This window comes from Felis catus, chromosome A2, assembly GCF_018350175.1.
Source record: "Felis catus isolate Fca126 chromosome A2, F.catus_Fca126_mat1.0, whole genome shotgun sequence".
NCBI lineage: Eukaryota > Metazoa > Chordata > Mammalia > Carnivora > Felidae > Felis > Felis catus.
The window spans coordinates 42,447,153-42,468,770 of record NC_058369.1 but is presented as its reverse complement, the minus strand read 5'-3'; the positions used below and the strand labels follow the sequence as shown (position 1 = coordinate 42,468,770).

At 34.9% G+C, this 21,618-nt stretch overlaps 1 protein-coding gene across 15 annotated transcripts in view; it reads right to left on the bottom strand.

Moving 5' to 3' along the window:
* CHL1 (cell adhesion molecule L1 like) overlaps positions 1–21,618 on the bottom strand; it is a 199,830-nt gene that overhangs the window by 57,758 nt on the left and 120,454 nt on the right. For all 15 annotated transcript variants that reach the window (XM_045051871.1, XM_006928940.5, XM_023249977.2 and 12 more), the window contains 3 exons: positions 20,534–20,707; positions 13,927–14,032; positions 10,595–10,782 (listed from right to left, as the gene is read on the bottom strand). In XM_045051871.1, coding sequence (XP_044907806.1) covers positions 10,595–10,782; positions 13,927–14,032; positions 20,534–20,618 — 379 coding nt within the window. In that variant the 5' untranslated portion in view covers positions 20,619–20,707. The remainder of the gene's footprint in view (positions 1–10,594; positions 10,783–13,926; positions 14,033–20,533; positions 20,708–21,618) is intronic.

Below are 21,618 nucleotides of genomic sequence, written 5' to 3'. Positions count from 1 at the left end.
ATGGGCAAATACTCCATTCAAAGCAAAACCAAACTAAATTAAAAATTCAAAGCCCATGTGGGGCAAATAGTATGAATACAAAAAGCCAAACATGACCATTTTAAGTTGCTAAGAGAGTCTTCCACATTGGAATCACTCCCAGAAATGAAATTTTAAATGAAATGGAATTGATGTAGGAAAGGAGAGTTGGCAATATTTTAACATTTTTCCCCCATTCAGGAGGCAGTTTCCTAAGAGGGCAATACAATTACAATGGAAATCTAAGTCACAACTAAGCAGAATGTGAAACCCAGCACCACTGTGTGATTATTTTTATGAAATTATTTATAAAATCATTTTAAGAACACACAAAATGTATTATGCCTGAACACTACATTAACACCGTATGATTTTATTAGGGGGTTTTGAATGATATAATTAATAAGGCTTTTATGGAAGAAAAGGACCTTACGAAGGTATGTATAACACTGCTGGCTTGATGGAATTTGTTAGGGGGTATTCCACCTCTATATTTCATTCTCAAATGGTGGTTCACAAAAGACAATCTTACTCTTGGAAGTCTAGAGATACACTCATGTATTGTAAAGTTTCTTCTGGAGGAGCTGTGTACGTTTTCTATGTATTTATTCCCTTGTCCCTCAACTCCGACCCCAATTCCTTACTGGTTGAAGGAATTTGCTGACATTTCTCTTATTGATGCACCAGCTGGTTACACTGAATTGCTTTTTGTCTAAATTCAAGGACCCTTCAAGGCTTAGCACTGCAGGGGCAGTGCATTATATACAGTGCCTTTGCTAGTTTGGAAGGCAGGTTTCAGTTATGTGACCATCCTCAGTCAATTCCTCTTGATCAACCCATTGTGGCAGATTTCTTGTAGTGAGGCTGGAAACATATTTGAAACAGCAACTATCGTGGCATCATGCTTTTGCTCTAGCTAGCATGAAATTTCCACCAAGAGACAGGAAGTATGTCTAGGGCCATCACTACGGTAAGGTCTTGTAGGTAAAACCTCAATGCCACCTATTTGGTAATGCCTTACTTAGCTTTAAAAAAAATTTTTTTTTTCAACGTTTATTTATTTTTGGGACAGAGAGAGACAGAGCATGAACGGGGCAGGGGCAGAGAGAGAGGGAGACAAAGAATCGGAAACAGGCTCCAGGCTCTGAGCCATCAGCCCAGAGCCTGACGTGGGGCTCGAACTCACGGACCGCGAGATCGTGACCTGGCTGAAGTCGACGCTTAACCGACTGCGCCACCCAGGCGCCCCATTGCCTTACTTAGCTTTAACGGAGAGCAAATACTATACAAGTCATTTTGTAGAAAGTATACACCTTATGCAAATAATATGTAGCAATTTACAAAACTATTAGGTGATCAAAGCTCCAAGTTCAAATCACTTATTTAGTGTAACTTGCTGTAAAAGCCCCTTGTTCATTGGTATTGAAGTTAACAGGGCCTTTAGCTAGTTACTGAATCTATTTATACTCAGAGAGAAGGGGCAACAGAGGAAGGGGAACATAGATTAGAAAATGGAAAGTGCCTGTAATCCTGTTTTATAACAAGCAAACTTTACAATGCCTTACAGAAATACACAGTTCCCTCGGTGATAGCCATTGTAAAGTAGCTAATTAATAAGATATATAAAGCCCTAATTAGAGAGCTGCCCCCTCAGAGTATTCAGAAAAATCTAATGATTCAAACAGATAGTACTGCCAGTGAAGCACTATCATCCATGCATTAATTAAATCTAGATTATAAAATTCTAATTCCAAAGATGTACATATGTAATTCAACTGGCTTCCAAGGCATCAATAATAAAAATAAAATAAAATTTATAAGCCTAGCAAAACCTTTATCACATACCATAAATCTTTGGAACAGCTTTTGATCAAAGATGAAATTATTATCAGGAAAAAGTGAAGAACATTTATATATTTAATAATTTAAGGCCTGAGAATAGATATTGTAAGAGACATTAATTTGTCAGTATTTTTTTTTTATGGTCCTCTTCTTTGACTTTGCCACTATTTAGTAAGTCTGGTTCCATGCTAGAGAGTGAACATTTTAATGGCCACAAATAAATGTGGAATTTAATTACTGTAACTCAACAGCAGGCATGAAGCTTATCTTAATTCAAGTAAAGAAACAACTCCTTTTAAAAATAACTTCAACCAATGGCTTTTGCTAACTGTGTTTCTCTGGTGATAAACATTAGCATTGTTGAGTTTGGACAGATGCAACACTTTTAAAAGTGAATTGCAAACAATTATTTTTCTTTTGTGGAAGGCAACTACATTGCTTTAACTCGCCAACATATTTTAAATGAGTGCTCCATAAACAGCAAAAACACAATCACTTAATTATGTTTCAGTAACACTGGACTTGACCATGGAGTAGCCTCTCTGCAAAGGAAGCAGAATGTACTTGTACATCGGTATGTACCTAAGCAGAAGTTCAAGAATGTTTGGAAATCCCATAATAACCTAAGTCTACATGAAGTCGATATCCTTTATATATAATGTCCCTATCAGTCTATCTGCATTAAGAAATCAAGCATTTGACAGCACCCATCTTTTTTATTACTCTCCAATAAGCTTGCACAGTTACAATTCAGTGTCACAGTCCAATTTCTAGTAACAACTCCAATGGCATACATTTCCCAAAACCCAGTCAGAATCTAGCATGAAAACACTTTTCTAGAAACTAGTTAACTGGACAGCAAGCAGTCTTCTTACTGGAACTATCAATATAAAGCAAACCAGCAAACACAAAATTTCTAAGACCTCTACAAGTTAAGATGCTGACCACGAGTTTTGAAACTCATCATTTCAATTCTTTCAACCAAACACACTGAAAAAAATAACATCTTTGTACTTGAAATGCAGATGCCTTCTAAAAAATATTTTGTATTTAGAGAAGAGTGCAAGCTGGGTTCTGGACCAAGTAGTGAAACTAATTGGCTTTGCCACTTCAGACCAGTATTTTTACCCTTTCGTGCCCCCATTTACTTTTCTCTGGGATCCTAGAGTCCTGTGAATTCATCTCCCTAGGCTCCTTGAAAGACTCACTAGGTTAGAAGTTTCTTAAGGGAAGGATATTGTAAAATCTAAGCTGTAGAGTCTTACCATGCCAACATGCTTAATAGTAAAGAGTAGTAATGAAAGAGCATCAGCATAATTTAAGTTAATACAAATCATAGTAACTAAACCACTTAAAAGAAAGCCATTAAGGTGACTTAACCACTATCAAGTTATGTAACTCTGCAGATAATCTGTCTCTGGCACACAAGTAATCTCATCAAGTCTTCTTACACTCTTTATCTCTCTGAGTCTGATACTCTACTCCCAAGCTATTTCCAACAAAAAAGTGCAACACTTTTCAGCTCATGCAGAAGATGTGTTACCTAAATGATCAAAGCACAGACAACACTGTATAGCATTGTGGTTAATCACGTGAACTCTGGAGCCAGCTGCTTGGGGCTGAATCCTGGCTTCATCACTTACTTAGTGATCAGAACCTGTTACTTAATGTGCTTCAGTTTCCTCATCCAAATTCACTGATTTGTGTCAAAGTTTAAATAAACCATTTCATATAAATCAATTAACATGGGGCACTTAAAAATTATTCAACATATGTTGGCTAATAATCAAGTATTTTCACTTTGCCTAGTTCACCCGACCACACTGTAGAGAGAGGAGATGGGCAAAGGGACATACAGCTTTCTTCTGCTGTGCCTTCTGATTTTCTCTGTAGCCTACATTGTAATGACTTCCGTAATTCTATGCAAATATTTGGAATTAGCTTTTACAGAGGAGGTAGGGAGGAAGCCAGAGGAAAGAAACAGTAAGTTTGTCATGTAGAACCTATGATTTAATGATACTCCTCCCCATTACTGGGCAAACATTCCTATGCCATAAAATTTTATCTATTCTTTTAATGTTTATTTACTTATTCATTTTGACAGAGAGAGAGACAGAAAGGGTGGGAAGGGTAGAGCAGAGATGGAGGGAGAGAATCCCAAGCAGGCTCTCTGCTATCACCACCGTGAGATCATGCATGACCTGAGCTGAAATCAAGAGTCGGATGCTTAACCAACTGAGCCACCTAGGTGCCCCAATAGAACTTTATTTTGACTTCTCTCTTTGTTTACAGGACTGGATTGGTGAACTTTTGAGTGCCTTACATTTCCATTCAGTGGGTTTAGCAAACTGCTACAGTCTGACATCATTATGATGAATGCATGACACTGAGCTCACATGCTATATCATCCCTAATTCTAGTTTCCATATGCAAAGAAATTTAATTGATTCCCATTTCCTGGAGGGTACCCCATTAATCCATTTAGGACTACAGAGAATTAACATTGCCTTTCAGTCTATGAGCTCGTAATGAATTCATGCTAAGGAAGGACACCCAATCCAGCCCATGTCATTCCAGTCATTCGCACAACATGACGGATGAGAGGAAAATCCTTGGTCTTAATTAAACCTGTAAAACTCCAAGTTGCACTCTCAACAAATTGATCTTCTTTAGTTGGTTTGCATATATCAGTAAAAGAAATTAGCATATGCTACCAGATCCTGCTTTTGCTATTCTACTCCCCCCAAATCTGAGCAATAAATAGCCACAGTATGTCTTAAGGGAATTGTCTTGAGGAATCTAAGGAAGCTATACAAATGTAGAACCTAGCAGACCAGAAATTCTAATTGGTTTCCATTAAAACAGTATATAAAGGATTGCATTCCTAAGCCTGCCATTTCGTATATTACTTTAATAGTGTATAGAAATTGCTCTAGTATTTTTATTCATTCTTTTATTCTTCAGCCTATGAATCGATAAATCAGTCACTGATAATATGCATTCAAGCAGCATCTGGAGGCATAGAACAAAAGAAGAATAGCATAGCATGACATCTTTACCATTTTTAAACATCCCAATTAGTATACGCACAACTAAAAGACTCTTCCAAGCAGTACATAACTAAATGTTTTAAAAACTCCAGAGAATTTTCACGTGGATTTCCTTAAGAGAACTATCTGTAATAACCAAAAGTTGGAAACAATCCGAAGGGACATCAACTGGCAAATGGATAAACAAAGAGTGGTACATCCATACAGTGTAGTATTACTCAGCCATAAGAAGGAGCAAACTACTGATAAATGCTACAATGTGAGTAAGCTGTAAAATCACACTAGGTGGAAGGAGCTAGATGGGAAAATAATGTATGGAATGATTCTGTTTATATGAAATGTTCAGGAAAGAAATTTACTGAAGCAGAAAGCAGATTAGTGACTGCCTAGGGCTAGGGGTGGGAAGAGAGAGTAGTACCTACAAATGGGCATAAGGAATCTCTGGGGGATGATAAAAATGTCCTAATACTAGATTATGATGATGGTTGTACTAAAAATGTATTTTAAAAACGCAATGATTTTGCACTTAACACCAATAAAATTTATGATATGTAAATGATGCCTCAAAAAGTTGTTTTAAAAAATCAGAAAGAAAAATTGCTATAGGCTGAGACGGAGTAGGAATGGTAAGTGGAGGAAGCTGATCTGTGCTGTGAAGGATGGGCAGTACTGAATAGCCCAAAGAGAATTGTTTGTATCGTCATATCAACCACTGGCGGTTGTCAAAATAAAGGCTAGAAAGACTCTTATCTTCTTCTCAGAACCACTCACCAAATACACAGGATAGAAGTTTCTTGAGGACAGCCTCTGTTTTGTTCACTGCTATCTCTCAAATTACTAGAAAAGTGGCTGGCACGTGAGGGGAGTTTAATAAAGACATGTTGAATAATTCACGGACTAACTCTCCACGCCATATTGCGGGAAATCCATTTAGTGAAGTGATTTTTCCTATGTTTGAAAACAGTACATTGTGTTTGTTTGGTTGGTTTTTCTTTTACTCTTTCATTCCCTAGCAAACTCAACTGCAGTGTTATTGAAAGCAGAAAGCTGAACAGCCTGTAAAAGGTTTCTGTTTGTAAGAAGTAATAATGGGATTTCCAGTTATTGTCCTCGTGTAGAAACTTAGGGGGCTAAAAAGCCTTTAAGGTTAGTCTAAAGAAAACTTTAAGACATCAGAGATGACACTCTAAAATTCGAATCACAAAGTTTCTATCAATAAAAAAAGAATTGATTCTCTACATCTTAAGAAAAGAATCAATTGATAACATTGTAGGAAACTTTAAATGGTCTCTGACTTCTAAACCCCAAAGGATTGGGATAGCGGTTCTCTTCAACATAGAAATGATTGCAGAAAGCTGTTAGACGATGAAGTAATTTCAGGAGAGACTGGAAATGATGCATAAGAAACCTAATTTATTTTGCTTTTTTCTACAGCAGCAGAAAAACATAGCAATTACCCACTACATAGCTCACATCCAAATCTCATCTCTTCACTGCAATGTTAGCCGATTCTGGCCAGGATTACCCTCACAATGTTCATGACTTCACTTGGTCTGCTTAGATAATGAGAAAAAAATATTTTTTAAAACCCTTTAATTGCAGAATCTCATATTAACATGTGCCATTTCCTTCTCTGCAATAGGTCTAGCTTTTTCCTTTGTGTCTCCATAGCAACCATCAGAGTTCAGGTTGGGGATCATGCTGATGCTTTGCCTTCTACAACAGATTTTTAATATCCCTCTCACACATATCTTATTTCACCTATTTTAGTTAATTAGATACATAGATTATATGGTTATAGTTAGACTACAATATCTGGTTTTATAATATAAACTATATAAGTGTGACTATAGTTACACACTTATAGATAATTACATCTGTCTGGTTTTATGATCACAACCACAAATTTCATGGTAATAACTTTCTGATCCAGAATTCATGAACATCTACTAGTGAATGTCATTTCAAACCTAAACTCCTGAGGCCAGTTTTCAAGTTTACATGCCTCTACTTTTGCCATTACTATGCTATAACACCTTACTTAATATCCCAGTATATCTAATACAGACAAGTAAATATGGTACTTATAAATTTTGCATATACAAAAAAGCCATTTGCAAAGAATAAAAAGAAACAAACAAAGACAGCCAACACTCTTATCCACCACCCCACTGTACAAAACTCACAGTGTCACCATGACCTTCCTGTCTGGTGCAGAGTCCATCCCTTCCCCCTTCCATTAGAGGAAACTACTATCCTTGTGTTTTATTCTTCTTCTTTTTTTTTTAATCTTCTTGCAATTTTTCTTTTTTAATTTTATTATTTGTTTTTGAGAGAAAAAGAGTGCAGGAATGAGGGAGGGACATAGAGAGAGAGGGACAGAGAGAATCCCAAGCAGGCTCTGTACTTTCAGCATGGAGTCCGATGCAGGGCTCAAACTCCTCAACTGTGAAACCGTGACCTAAGCTGTAATCAGACATTTAACCAACTGAGCCACCCAGGGGCCCCCGAAATTGTGTTTTCATCATTGTTTGTTTTTCATTATAATTTACCACATACAAGTATCCTCCTAAACAACAGTTTATCTTCCCATATTTTGCACTTCTGTTAATAAAATCATAGTGTATGTATTATTCTGAGAATTGCTTTGATTATTCAACATATTCCCAAGATTCATCAATTTTCACTGTGAGTAGCTATACCACCATAGGTTTACTCATCCTATCATGGATACACTCATGTTTTTTTCCAATATATTTTTTAATACAAGCAATGGAATCACAAATGTGCCCAATTGACACAGATGAGTGCCGCACACATGAGGAAGGAAATGGAAGAGCCAGGTTACAGGTGAGACCATCTTCCATTTAGGAGAGACTGACAAATATTTTCCACAGAGCAGGAAAGTCCACTTGCAATGGTAGTAGATTATGGGAGCTGCACATTCCCAACTAAAATTATTACTCTCAGACTTCGTAATATTTCCCAACTTTGTGGGAGCAAATGCTTTTATTATGTGGGTTACAGTACCTCTATTTCTGACTACTAATGGTGATGAGCCCATTCTCATATTTTCATTTGAAAAAGGTATATTTTTTCTATTTATCTATATCTTTTAAAATATTTTTCAACTATAAAGGTTTCACATCTCTTTGTTGGATTTATTTTCTGCTTCTACGTTATTTTATCCCATCAATTTTTTTTTTAGTTTATTCTGTTGCCTTAAGTTAATTCATGCATTTTCATCTTAAAACTATGTTACCTAAAAAGCTTAGATCCCTGGGGGACTCAGTAGGCTAAGCATCTGACTTTGGCTCAGGTCATGATCTCATTGTTCATGGGTCAGAGCCTGGAGCCTGCTTCAGATTCTGTGTCTCCCTCTCTTTCTCGGCCTCTCCCCCACTTGTGTTTTTTTCTCTCTCTCTCTCTCTTTCAAAATATACAAACATTAAAAAATAAAAATAAAAAAGCTTAATCATTAATTTTCACCTCTTCTTTTCTAATGTATGTTTCTAAGATGAAATGTATCTGTCTAAATAACGTTTTGGCTGCCTCATGCGTGTTTTCCTATGTAGAATTGCTACCACTGTCACTTCAAAATATGTTCTATTTTCTTTTGCCATTTCTTATTTGACCTATGAGTTTCTTAGACATCTGTTTATTGATTTTCAAAGATATAAGCCTTCTCTAATTTTGTTGGTATTATTGACTTCTAACTCAATTGCATTTGGGTCATATTTATTTCATAGCTAATATGTCATCAAATATTGAAAAAAATGCATTCTGCAGCTTTAGGTGCAATGTTCTATACATGTTCATTAGTTGGAGCTTATAATTGGCTTCTTTAAATCTTCTATATATTTACTGATGTTTTGTCTGCTTGAGCTACCAAAAAATGAAACATATTTTAGTATCTCTCATTATTATGACAGATTTGTCCATTTCCACTTGTACTTCTATTTTTGCTTCATATATTTTAATATTATATATGCCTAGGGAATTAATCTTCAGGAAGGCTTTTAAAAATAAATTCTAGGGGCACCTGGGTGGCTCATTTGATTAAGTGTCTGCCTTCGGCTCAGGCCATGATCTCACGTCGGGCTCTGGGCTGACAGCTCAGAGCCTGGAGCCTGCTTCAGATTCTGTGTCTCCCTCTCTCTCTGCCCTTCCCCTGCCCATGCTCTGTCTCTCTCACTCTCAAAAATTAATAAAAATTTTTAAAAAATAAAAATGAATTCTATTTTCACTAATATTAATTCGGACATTCCCATTTTGTTTTGAACAGCATTTATCTGGAACATCATTTCCATCTTGTAGTTTCAATAACTCTGTACCCTTATGATTTAGATGTGCTACAAGGTAAACAATCCATACCTTCCTTTAAAGAAAAAAACTTGAAGCATTTAGTGTATTTACTCTCATCTTCAATTAGTAATATATTTGGATTTATTTGTACAGTTTTTTCTTTCCTTTTCTCACATTTCTTATCTTTTTCTCCTTCAAACAACAGGGTCTGTTAACCATTCATATTTTACTCTATATTTTTAATGTAATTACTTTATAAATCTTAAGATGCATACTTTACTTGTAAGACTCTAAATTCTTATCTAGAATAATATAAGGACTTTAGAATCATTTAAATCTAGTCCCCTGTCCAATTTTTTTAGGATACGTCTTTTCATTATTTGTTTTTCTGAGGTTTGTGTACATTCTCACTGGCTTCCAGCATAAAGTGTCAATATCCTGGAAAGGCAATGACTCTGAATCTCTTTAGTGTCTATAAGTCTGCAAAAAGAAATTGCCAAATAGAAGCTGACAACAGTTTTTACATAAGAATGGACTCTGCAAAGATTTTAGTTAGAATCAGGTAATGTGGGATACCTTAAGAGCAGGGAAAATAAGTGACCAAATGTGGAAGTTGGTCATCAGAGATCCCATGCTGTAGAGGCAAAATATGGTAATAAAGGAGTCACTTAATCTTCGTAGCAGTTATTGATAAAACACACCCTTAACAGTAAAGTAGTTTACAGTTTTCCATGATTATTATTTACAGAAAACATTGTTAATATATACCAATTACTGGCTATCCTCTCCCAATGGGCACTCATATTGCTGGAATAAAGTAGGGCTATGAGATTGGCTTTGCCCACCTGACAAACTATGAGAAGTTGCCTGTATAGTTTCTTGTTGGAAGCAATTATTGCCTGGTCTCTGCCCCAGATTCTTTGACCAAGGTGGTGTAAATTTCACATGGTACACTCGCAGAATGACGCTATTTCCAGTGGCTGGGACCTCCAAAAGGCTGCATGGAGAACACCTAGCCTAAAAAGCTGCCAGACCCACAGCCAACCACATAATCAGGGAATTAGCACGTGGGCCTGGAGAATACTTGTTGCAGCAACGAAATTTAGCCACATCTAACCAATGCATTTAGCTTGATTCTCATCTTATAAGGCAACGCAGACTCTTATTTTTTCCCATGTTAGATATAAGAATATTGAAACACAGCAAAATTATGTTGCTTTCAAAGATCATATTTAAAGTATCAAGATCTAGAAGATAACTTCCCTTATAATGAAACATAGGGCATATTTAAGCTGGCAATTAATTTATGAATGTGTTATTATTCTCTTCAACATTTCACTAAAATATTTGTAATATGGAATATCCATTGTAACACTTACTTGGTACTATAAATTCTATTTCTTCTGACATAGCAACCCCCAGTTTATTAGAAGCAAAGCAGCGGTATTTCCCTTGAAAATGAGATATGTGCCCCTCATTTGGGATCTTAAATGTTCCTGAGTTGTTAGACACAATTATCCGAGAGTCAGAGAGATCAAAAGTCTTGTCATCCTTAGTCCACATAAATCTGTAAGATAAAAGAAAAGTAAATAATCCTGAAAAATGAAAATGTATTTCTTAATTTTAAAGTAGTCATAATCAAAAGCACAACAATGACAAAACCAAGGCAATTTATGGTTTAAGAAAAAAAGATTTTTAATTGGCTATATAATAGAATACAAAAAAAAAAAAAGCCTTAGAAGAGTCTGAGAAATCTCACAAGCTGCTGTAGACTGAATGTTTATGTCTCCCCCAAATTCATATATTCAAGCCCAATCCCTTATTGTAAGGGTATTTGGAGGTAGGGTATCTGGGAGGTGCTTAGATCATGAGGGTGGAGTTCTCATGAATGGGATTAGCAGCCTTATAAAGGAGACTCCAGAAAGCATTTCTGCTGTCTTAAGTCATGTGAGGTAACAGCAAGAAAATAGTTGTATATGAACCAGAAAGCAGGTCCTCATCAGACACCAAATCAGCCAAGGCCTTGATCTTGGTCTGCCCAGCCTCCAGAAGTGTGTAACAAATATGTGCTTGTTGTTCAAGCTGCCCAGTCTGTAGCATATTTGTTATAGCAAGGTGAACTAAGACCAAGCCACAAAAGAGCTGTGACAGCTGAGAGAACAGAAATTGAAAATAGGTTTTGTTCTGTTCTTTTTGAAGCTATTTTAGCTTTTCCAACTGGAAAGGAATTTTACTAGTATTTCAAAGACTACTCCATACAAACATATAATGTGTCATCATGTGTGTATGTGAAAAGCTCACTCAAAATTAAACAAACAAGTACTATTAAATGTGGTATTTCCTAACATTACTTTTAGACATATTAGTAACATATTTGAGACCACAATGAATATATAATTTTGGAAAAATTAGGTTTTCTAATTATTACAATGCTACTAAAGACAGTTTCTATGACTACATTATTTTCTGTCATATGATTACTGTATAAGTTACTCAATGATTTGAATTTTCTCCCTTTTATAAACAAATTGTGCACACAACCTTAACATATTTATTTTTTGGTTCTTATCTAATATTTCATTAGGACAATCTCTTCAAAGACTGATAGACAAATAGCATAAGAAAATTTTTACAGTTGTTGATAAATGTTACAGAATTGCATTCCAGAAAAAACCCTACAGTTAAGTTCTCACCATAATATGTGACCACCATGTCATTTGTATGGATGAGGCTCTAAAAAGCCTTTTTTAAAACAACATTATCAATCTAATAATGACTTCCCAACTTGATTTTAGTTAGCATTTCATATATGAATTACCCATGCAAACTGGGTAATGTTTTAGGACACCATATTATTACACTAACCTAGCTGATTATTCTCTCAACAGGATTAACAAACCTTCTTGGCACACATATTTCTGTTGGGAGTACGCCTGCCCCCCACTCCACTCCTTTTACTCCTTTTCCTCTCTGTTTTATGTTTTATTGGCTTTACTTACAAAGAACACAGAGAACCTATTCTTTTAAATTCCAGTACGTTGAATTACTTTACATATACAGAATTAAACACTTCCACTTGGCAATATGCTACATCTTTTCATTCTTTGAAATCTTCTTTCCCGATCCTAGGCAGAATTTTGTAGTCACCACCCCCAATTTAAATCCTGCATAGGTCTTATTACATAGTATTTGATATTGTTTTTGTTGATGTTGCTACCACTAATTGTTAAGATTGCTAGATTTTCTTCCTTTTGGTAGTGTGAGGAGATATTTTTTCCTTCTTGTTTCCTATTTATTTTCTAACTGCCTTGCATGGACATCTAATTAAGGTTTTTAAAAAAGTATTATTGGCCACTTATTGTAACCCCTTTGTATTTATAAAAGCTTGTTTTTTGTCCAGGGAATGAATATTCTTGGGTTTTCAGATAAAATAACAAATTACATAATAATAACAACAATAATAATAAATATTAATAATCATATTTTCTCATATGTATAGATTTTATTTTATTTTCTTACATAATTATATTGGACTTGGATCTAGGAAAATAAGAAATAATGTTACTAGCAGATTCTATTCTGATTTCTGAATTTATTATAAGTGCTAGTAGCATTTCATAATTAAACTCATTCTGATTACAGACACAGATAAATTTGATCATTAATAATATCTGACGATTGTGTATTATCTTTTGATACAATAATTCAGTTCATTAACATTAATATATATCATAATATTGATTGATCCATACTGATCAAGCCAGATGATCAACTAAATTCGTCTTCATTCCATACAATTCTCTCCACATTTACATATATTGATTGAATATATTCCATTTGGTGAAATAGAGATAATAATGATAATTTAACATGTTAATGATTCATTAAGAATGATTTTTTAAATAACATATTATCAGGCAGTAATCATGAGAGCCACAATACAATTTCAAATAATTTTCATTAAATATGTACCTTAATTAATATAAAGGAATTAAGCAAATCAATAAATGGGTAACTTTGCTGACAACTTGAGAATCACCTACATTAAAATCTAAAATTTTCCCTACAGCTTCTCCCACCTCATTCCCAATACACCCACATTTCTTTCTCCCTTCCAAAGTACAGGAGGTATTTTAAAAATCTTTCATCACTGATTATGATCACTTACATTAACAGTTATTTAACTAATAAACTACTAGATAAAAATATACAATGCATATAGCATTCTGCCATCCAGGATGACTAAATATTTCTATGATAACTTAAATATCAAGTAACGATCTATTCACTAAGATATGTGTCACATTTAAGACTTGCAATAATAATTATGTATACAATGTCATGTATAAATGTATTAAGCATTTGGCTTAACAAATGTTACCTTCCACTAAGTAGAATAAAGGATGCTTTGGGTTTTGACTGCCTTTTTCACTTGTAACATAAGGAATGACAGAATATTTCCACGGTGCCAGAGCCCATGGTAAGTATTTAACATAAGGTAAATCATTCAATGGTGAAAATAAAATCGACTTGCACAAGAACATATGTAAAATAGCCAAACTTTACCTTCATAGACATAGCTATCATTCTTTTGGCATGCTTACCTTAGTCACATGTAGACTTATACTCCAAAAAGCTTATAACAGTCAGAGTACAGAGAAGTAAAAACACTGTATGCATTAAACAATTATTTGTTTGAAAGAATACTCACGTTGGTTCTGGATTTCCTTTAGCTTCACACTCAATCTGAAAATATTCATCAAAGGGAAAGGCAACTTGCACTTTTGACTGTTTTATGATGGTTGGAACCTGCTGAACTAAATATCAAAATATGTATGTGAAGAACATGGTCTGCAAAAACTGGGTGAGGTTAATTTAGCTATAACAGAAACAACTGAAATACTTTGTGGGGGAGGCTGGCTGGCTCAGTCAGTAGAGTATATGACTCTTGAGTTCAGGGTTGTGAGTTCAATCCTTATATTGGGTACAGAGATTACTTAAAAATAAAATCTTGAAAAATAAACATGCTTTCTATATTGGTAGGTAAAAGAACTATAAAGGAGTGAAAATTACAGAACAAATTTCACTTCCTCTTTGAACATGTATTTAATTCATTTTTCTGAGGTGTGTGCTCTTGGGTCATTAAAAAAAAAAATTCCAGTAGAGTTAACACACGGTGTTATATTAGTTCAGGTGTACAATACAGTGATTCAACAATTCTATGCATTACCCAGTGTTCATCGTGATGAGAGTACCCTCATCACCTATTACACCCACCCTTTCCCTCACCTCCCTTCTGATAACCATCAGTTTGTTCTCTACAGTTAAGAGTCTGTTTTTTTTGTTTGTCTTTTTCCCTTTGTTCATTTTCTTTCTTAAATTCTACATATTACTGAAATCATTTGGTATTTGTCCTTCTCCGACAGTCTTTATTTCTTAACGTTTATTTATTTTTGAAAGAGATAAAGAGTGGGCATGTGCATGCATGAGGTGGGGGAGGGGCAGAGAGAGTCAGGTACAGACGATTGGAAGAGGACTCAGCAAGCCCCATATGGGCCTGGAACCCACAAACCATGAGATCATGACCTGAGCTAAAGTTGGATGCTCAACTAACTGAGCCACCCAGATGCTGTGACTGACTACTTTCACTTAGATTTATACCCTCTAGATCTATCCATGTTATTGCAAATGGCAAGATTTCATTCATTTTTATGGTTGAGTAATATTCCATTACATATATACATATGTGTGTGTGTGTCTGCACAAACACGTGTGCATACACATACCACTTCTTCATCTATACCACTTCTTCCATCTATATCGAAGGATACTAGGGGTGCTTCCATAATTTGCCTATTGTAAATAATGTTGTGATAAACACAGGGATATACATATCTCTTCAAATTCGTGTTTTTGTATTCTTTGGGTAAATATACAGTAGCGGAATATCTGCATCATGTGGGAATTCTATTTTAACTTTTTTGAGGAACCTTCATACTGTTTTCCACAGTGGCTTCACAAGTTTGCATTCCCACCAACAGTGCATGAGGGTTCCTTTCTCTCCACATCTGTTGTTTCTAATGCTTTAGATTTTAGCCATTCTGACAGGTGTGAGGTAACATCTCACTGTGGTTTAATCTACATTTCCCTGATGATTACTGATATTGAGCAACTTTTCATGTGTCGATTGGCCATCTGTACCTCTTCTTTGGTGAAATGTCTTTGTCTTCTGCCCATTTTTAATTGGATTATGCAAAATATATTTACTTTTAAAGAATACATACATTTACTGCTACCATTTCATTTCATGTTGCCATATATGTTCACTTCATTTAATCCCGAATAAAAGAACAATTTGTAAAGCAGAAGAAAGACTGCCATATCATTACAACTTTAAAGTCTCTATTTTTATTTATTTTTATTTTTTATTTTTTAAAAATTTTTTAACGTTTATTTATTTTTGAGACAGAGAGAGACAGAGCATGAACGGGGGAGGGTCAGACAGAGGGAGACACAGAATCTGAAACAGGCTCCAGGCTCTGAGCTGTCAGCACAGAGCCCAATGCGGGGCTCGAACTCACAGACCGTGAGATCATGACCTGAGCCGAAGTCGGACGCTTAACCAACTGAGCCACCCAGGCGCCCCAAAGTCTCTATTTTTAAATTATTGGCATTTAGTCTATTTGATGTGTGTATATATTTTTAACTTAGTCCAATCATTTTGACAGTTGTTTTTTATTTATAGTGTTCTAAGACATTATAATTAATATACTACTTTTACTACTTTATTTATTTCCATTATTTTGTCATCACTTATTTGATAATTTTCTTATTATTTCATTTTTCTGTTTCCAGGTAACATGTACTTCCATAGATATCTTCAAGCATATAAATTTTTCCTTTATTGAATTAGTGACATGATTAATTTCCAGACATGGACACAAATAATATTTATTCTGGATATATGATGACGTCATTTCACAAGAGGACATTTATTACAGACAAAATGGGAGTACAACAGTTTCCATCATCCTTGCCACAAATGAACACCAGTATTTAAAAATGATAAAATATTTTGCTAATTTTACAAAGGAAATTATAACCTGCTCATTTTCTCTATTTTTATTTCTACACATTGCTTTTGTTAATAAATGTTTTTCCCTAAGTTTGTTTATTATTTGTCATTTCCCATTTATAAATTTTCCTTTCACTATTACTGGGGGTCTGAGACTAGGTTTTTCTCCCTTTATGGAATTTAACACTAATAATCATCCAAAAAATGCATAATGGTATTTTTAAATAGATTCTATATATTCAAGTACTCCTGGTCTTGTGAAAAACTTGGTGTGTGTGACAAGTTAAATAACCTTCAAGACAAACTTAAGGGGCGCCTAGGTGTGTCTGTCGGTTAAGCGTCTGACTTCGGCTCAGGTCATGATCTCACAGTTCATGGGTTCGAGCCCCAAGTCTGGCTCTGTGCTGACAGCTCGGAGCCTGGAGCCTGCTTGGATTTTGTGTCTCCCTGTCTTTCTGCCTCTCCCCTGCTTTTGTTCTGTTGCTCTCTCAAAAATAAATAAACATTTAAAAAATTGAAAAACAAAAAAGGCAAAACTTAAAAATTGGGCAGAGGACTTTGTCTCTCCTCAAGTGAAGTAGCCAGATGGCATTTCGGAGAATTGTGTTTATAAAATAAATATATTAATGCCAAAGATACAAATATGGATTATGTTTTAAAGGGGGACACAGATTTATGTAAATGTCTACTATCAGGGAGCAGTCAACAGTTTTCAAAGTGATACATTACCATTTTAGTACAGTTCTTACGTTTTCTAGAAAGGAAGGGGACAGCACAAAAATCATAAGGAAGTGTGAAAGATTCAGCTGCAGGAAACTGACTTAGGCAAATATGTTTTAAGAAAAGCAATTTGCAGAAAGGCACTGAGCCTGAGTTTTTAAGTAATATTCCACAGTGGAGTTACAAATAGGACCCTAAACCCTGTGACATTTAGCCAGGCCCTGAGTCATTCTGTTTTTTCATTTGTAAAATTAGGGATTCAGGCTAGATAAATTGCTGGTAAGAATTTCTGGTCTTGGGATCCCTTTACATTCTTAAAAATTACACAAGACCCCACGGTGCTTTTGTTTGTGTGGGTTATATCTAACGATATTTTCCATATTAGAAATCAAAACAGAAATACTTAAAATGTTTATGAATCCATTTTAAATAATTGTATATGTTAAAATAAACACCTATTTTATCAACAACACTAAATATAATGAGGATGGTGGCAATGTTCTTACATTATAGCAAATGTCTTTAACATCTTCATAGAAGGCAGCTGGATTCTCATGTATATTTCCACACTCAATTTGTCACACAAGTCATTTGGCTTAAATATATGAAGAAAATCTAGCTTTACACAGATAATGTACTTGGAAAAGGGTGAGATATTTTATCATCCTTTCTGATGATTGTGGACATTCCAAAATATACACCAGAACTTCACAAGTGGTAGTTTCTTAAATATTTACTAAATATGGAACCTGAAAGCATATCAATGAGCTTTTCATACTCTGTTATATGAAAATGTTTTACCCATGGGTTCCTTTTTAAAAAGATTTTATTTTTTAAGCAATTTCTACACCTGACATGGGGTTCAACCTCACAACCTCGAGGTCAAGAGTTGCATACTCCACCACTGAGCCAGCTAGGCACCCCTATTCATGGGTTCTTTGTAATCCATGTATAATTTTGTAACATCATATGATAATCATTTGGGAAAAAGATACTGGTTCACTGACCCTGAGAGGGCATTGGTCCTGTTTTAAGCTTTGATGGCCAGCCTAGAATAAATAATTCAAAGCTATTATTTCCAATTCTAAAAAATAATTTTGGCTTAATGAATCTGATAACTCCGTTTTACTAGTTTAGGGACATTAGCCCAAGTTTAGTCTTTATCCATTGGATATACATAAACATTTCAACAACATGCAAAAAACATTCATACCTTCAGTGACATTTGCCTCGTTTCTGACTGCTGCTATTTCTAAATAGAGCAGGTCTCAAGCTTATTGCAAATTCACATTATTTAAATTATATTACAGTTACAAAGGATGAGGGATGATGCACAATAGCAACAGTCCCTAAGATATCAGCTAATAACTTGTGAACAACTTGTTTATTAGAACATTACTCTTTCTTAAATTTGCTAAGGTTGTAAAGTCTCAGCAATAACTAATTACTCAGGGAATGGAACTAATAACCTTTGGGTGTTTATAAGAATATATATTCTACATTATAAATCCTTTCCTCCATAATTAGGCCAATTACAGAGATACCAGACTCGTTGACATTCAAATTGGATACCTGCCTTCATTGCATCTGCTAGTAACTGCTCTAGAGTACCGAAATAAATGGATAATATTCAGTTGTTCTGAAAACATGTCATTAATATTTTATAACAATTGTTGTCTAAGGACATTAGAGCATGAAAATGCATAAGCAATTGAGACAACAAGAATAAAAATGTGTGCTATGGATTAATAAGAACTTTCAAATTCTTTACCACTGATGAACTAAATGAGAAAAGATGGAAATTTGAAAATGTGTATTCTAAGAGAGTATGGTCAGGAATCTGAGTCTGAAATCTCAGGGCATCTTTGTTGCTACTGGGGCGGTGGTGGGGAATATAAAATTATTAACCCCTTTCTCACAAGGATCACCAAGCACGTTGCTCTTGATTCGGGACTGCACTCAAATCAAAAGAACCTACTGAAGATGAATTATTTCCAGCTCTTGAACAGAATGTTTACAGTGAGGCTGGTATATATTGTGTATAGGCTCAGAGTACATCCACAGAACAGATAAGTGGAATTTCTTAAGAAGTAAGAATATTCAAAGAGAGACTTGACCCTCTGTCAAAGACACTGGAGAAGGGATTCTCACTTAAGGCTGAATTAATAGGGTAGGGCTGCCCAAAGTGTGTGATGTGCAACTGTTGTGTGAAGTAATTTAAGGCAGCTCTCAGAAAAGTGGTTTAAAACCACATTATATTATACATTCAGAGACTTACTTCCTTTTCTTTTCACATTCAGACTGGGTAATTCAGAAGAAAAGTTTTAGTTCAGAGTTAGCACTTCTCTTAATGTTTATTCAGCTTGCTGAACTCGTCTAATTGTCTAGAACTTAGATGATGTGCGAAGATCATTTCCAAAGCTAAGATTCAATTAAACAAGCAACGCCTCTTGTATTATAAATCTCCAAATCACATATGGAAAAGACAGCAGGGATAATACAGGAAGCATATGGATAAAAATATCTAAATAACCTCTCAAGGGTCTTTTGTATCCCACGTCCTTATAATAACACAAGACAAATTCCCCAAATCTCTACATTATGTAGCTGATACAGTATCACGTAAACTGCGCTTGCAGATATATTATTTTTTAACCAATGTACATTATGATATACATTTCCATAAAACTACTGACCTCTGGATATGAATTCACACTATTGAAGGCTCTACATTTTCAGAGTTGATATCATCTTATAATTTTAGTTGTATAAAAATGGCTTTTTAATGTTTTCTGAATTGACTGCTTTCATTCTTTTCTTAATGTTTATTTACTTATTTTCAGAAAGAGAGAAAAGAGAGAGAGAGAGAGAGAGAGAGAGAGAGAGAGAGAGAGAAAGAAAGAGAGAGAGAGAAAGGGGGAGAGAATGAGTGGGGGAGGGACAGAGAGAGAGGTAGGCAATGAATCCCAGGCAGACTGCAGTGTCAGCACAGGGCCCATCCCATGAAGCATGAGATCTTGACTTGAGCCAAAATCAAGAGAAGGAGGCTTAACCAAATGAGCTATGCAGGTGCTCCCATTGTTTTCATTTGTAAATATATGATCATTTTGAAAAAAAAGATACCAAGTGTATTCAGTTTCTTTTTATCATAATTGGTTTAATACCATTAATTTCTGAATCATAACACTCCCCAAAATAAACTAAACCTAGAAAACTAACAGCTGTTGATAATAGTGAAGAATATCTTTGACAGCAAAACACCTGATCTATAGGTCATGTTTCTTGTTAGGTGACAAGCTTGCATAAGAGGCAAAAAGCCTGAGCTGCAAAATAATTATAGCAAGCATCCAAATACAAACCATCCAAATTTTTAAAAAGACGGTGATGAATTCTGATGACAGACTGCGGGAAAATAAATAGAAATATGAGAGAAAAATCACATCCTCAAGCTACAAGTATTCTACTTAAAAATGAAAATGCAAATGAAATTCCATAAAGTAGGTATTGAATGCTGTCACTTTACCTGAAAGTGGTATTTCAATGGCTGTGGAGAATTTGAACAGGAAACAAATTAGAGATATGATTAATCCTCTTCCACCTATCTCCATTGCTTTTCAGGAAGGAGGCAACTCAGGAAGAATGAAAATTGTAGTGTCTCCTTTACTTTTGGTTTAAAGCTGAGCAGAGTGTAGTTCACCTGGAAACCCAAAAAGAAACAGAAAGACATATACTTTAAGCTCATATACTCTGAAACAACAATATAGTATAAATAAATGTTTCTGTTGCAATAATTTTCCCCTTGATGAAACTGTTTTCTAGTAACTCCACATAATATAATTAGTTTTGCTACGTGTTTTTTTTTTTTGTGTGTGTGTGTGTTTTGTTTGTTTGTTTGTTTGTTTGTTTGTTTTTTAACACAGTTGGTATAGGCTATACTGCAAACCACAGGCCATTCCAATGAATTAGGTTTTTCAGCCAGAGGAGTTTTTTGCTTCAAAGCACTCAAGGAAACTCGAATGGGGGTGGGTGTCAGGGACTATGAGGATAAATTCATTATAAGCCATTTTGTTCAAAATGTGGCTCTTTTTCAATCAATTCTTTATAGCAGGCATCTAACCCCATTTGAGTCATTTATGAAACATCACAAATTTACTCTTTGATTTTTCTGGCAAACAACTTTTCACATGCAAGGTTATGACACTAATAAAAGGTGAACAGCAAGATATAGGGAACGGAAAAATGAAGGACACATGCATAAAAACCCCAGCCACTTTAACTAAATTTCACAAACTTGGGGTTTGCGCAAGCAGAAAATAATGTCTTCATTTACTTTACATTTAAGCAGAATGTTAATACGCTCCATACTGTATAGAAATAAACGCTAAAAGGTCAATTTTCCTTTACGTTCTCATACCATTTCAATTTTTTTTTCTGAAACGCTGTGATAGTAGACATCTAAACACTGTTTATAATGCAGTTTTAAAAGTAAATTTGCTCAAAATGTGATTGTTCTCCAAATGTATCAATTTCTTTTTCCATAAAAACAAACTATTACTGTATTTATTCACTTAGAACTGGTACAAAGAAATTAATGAACATAGAGTCAGA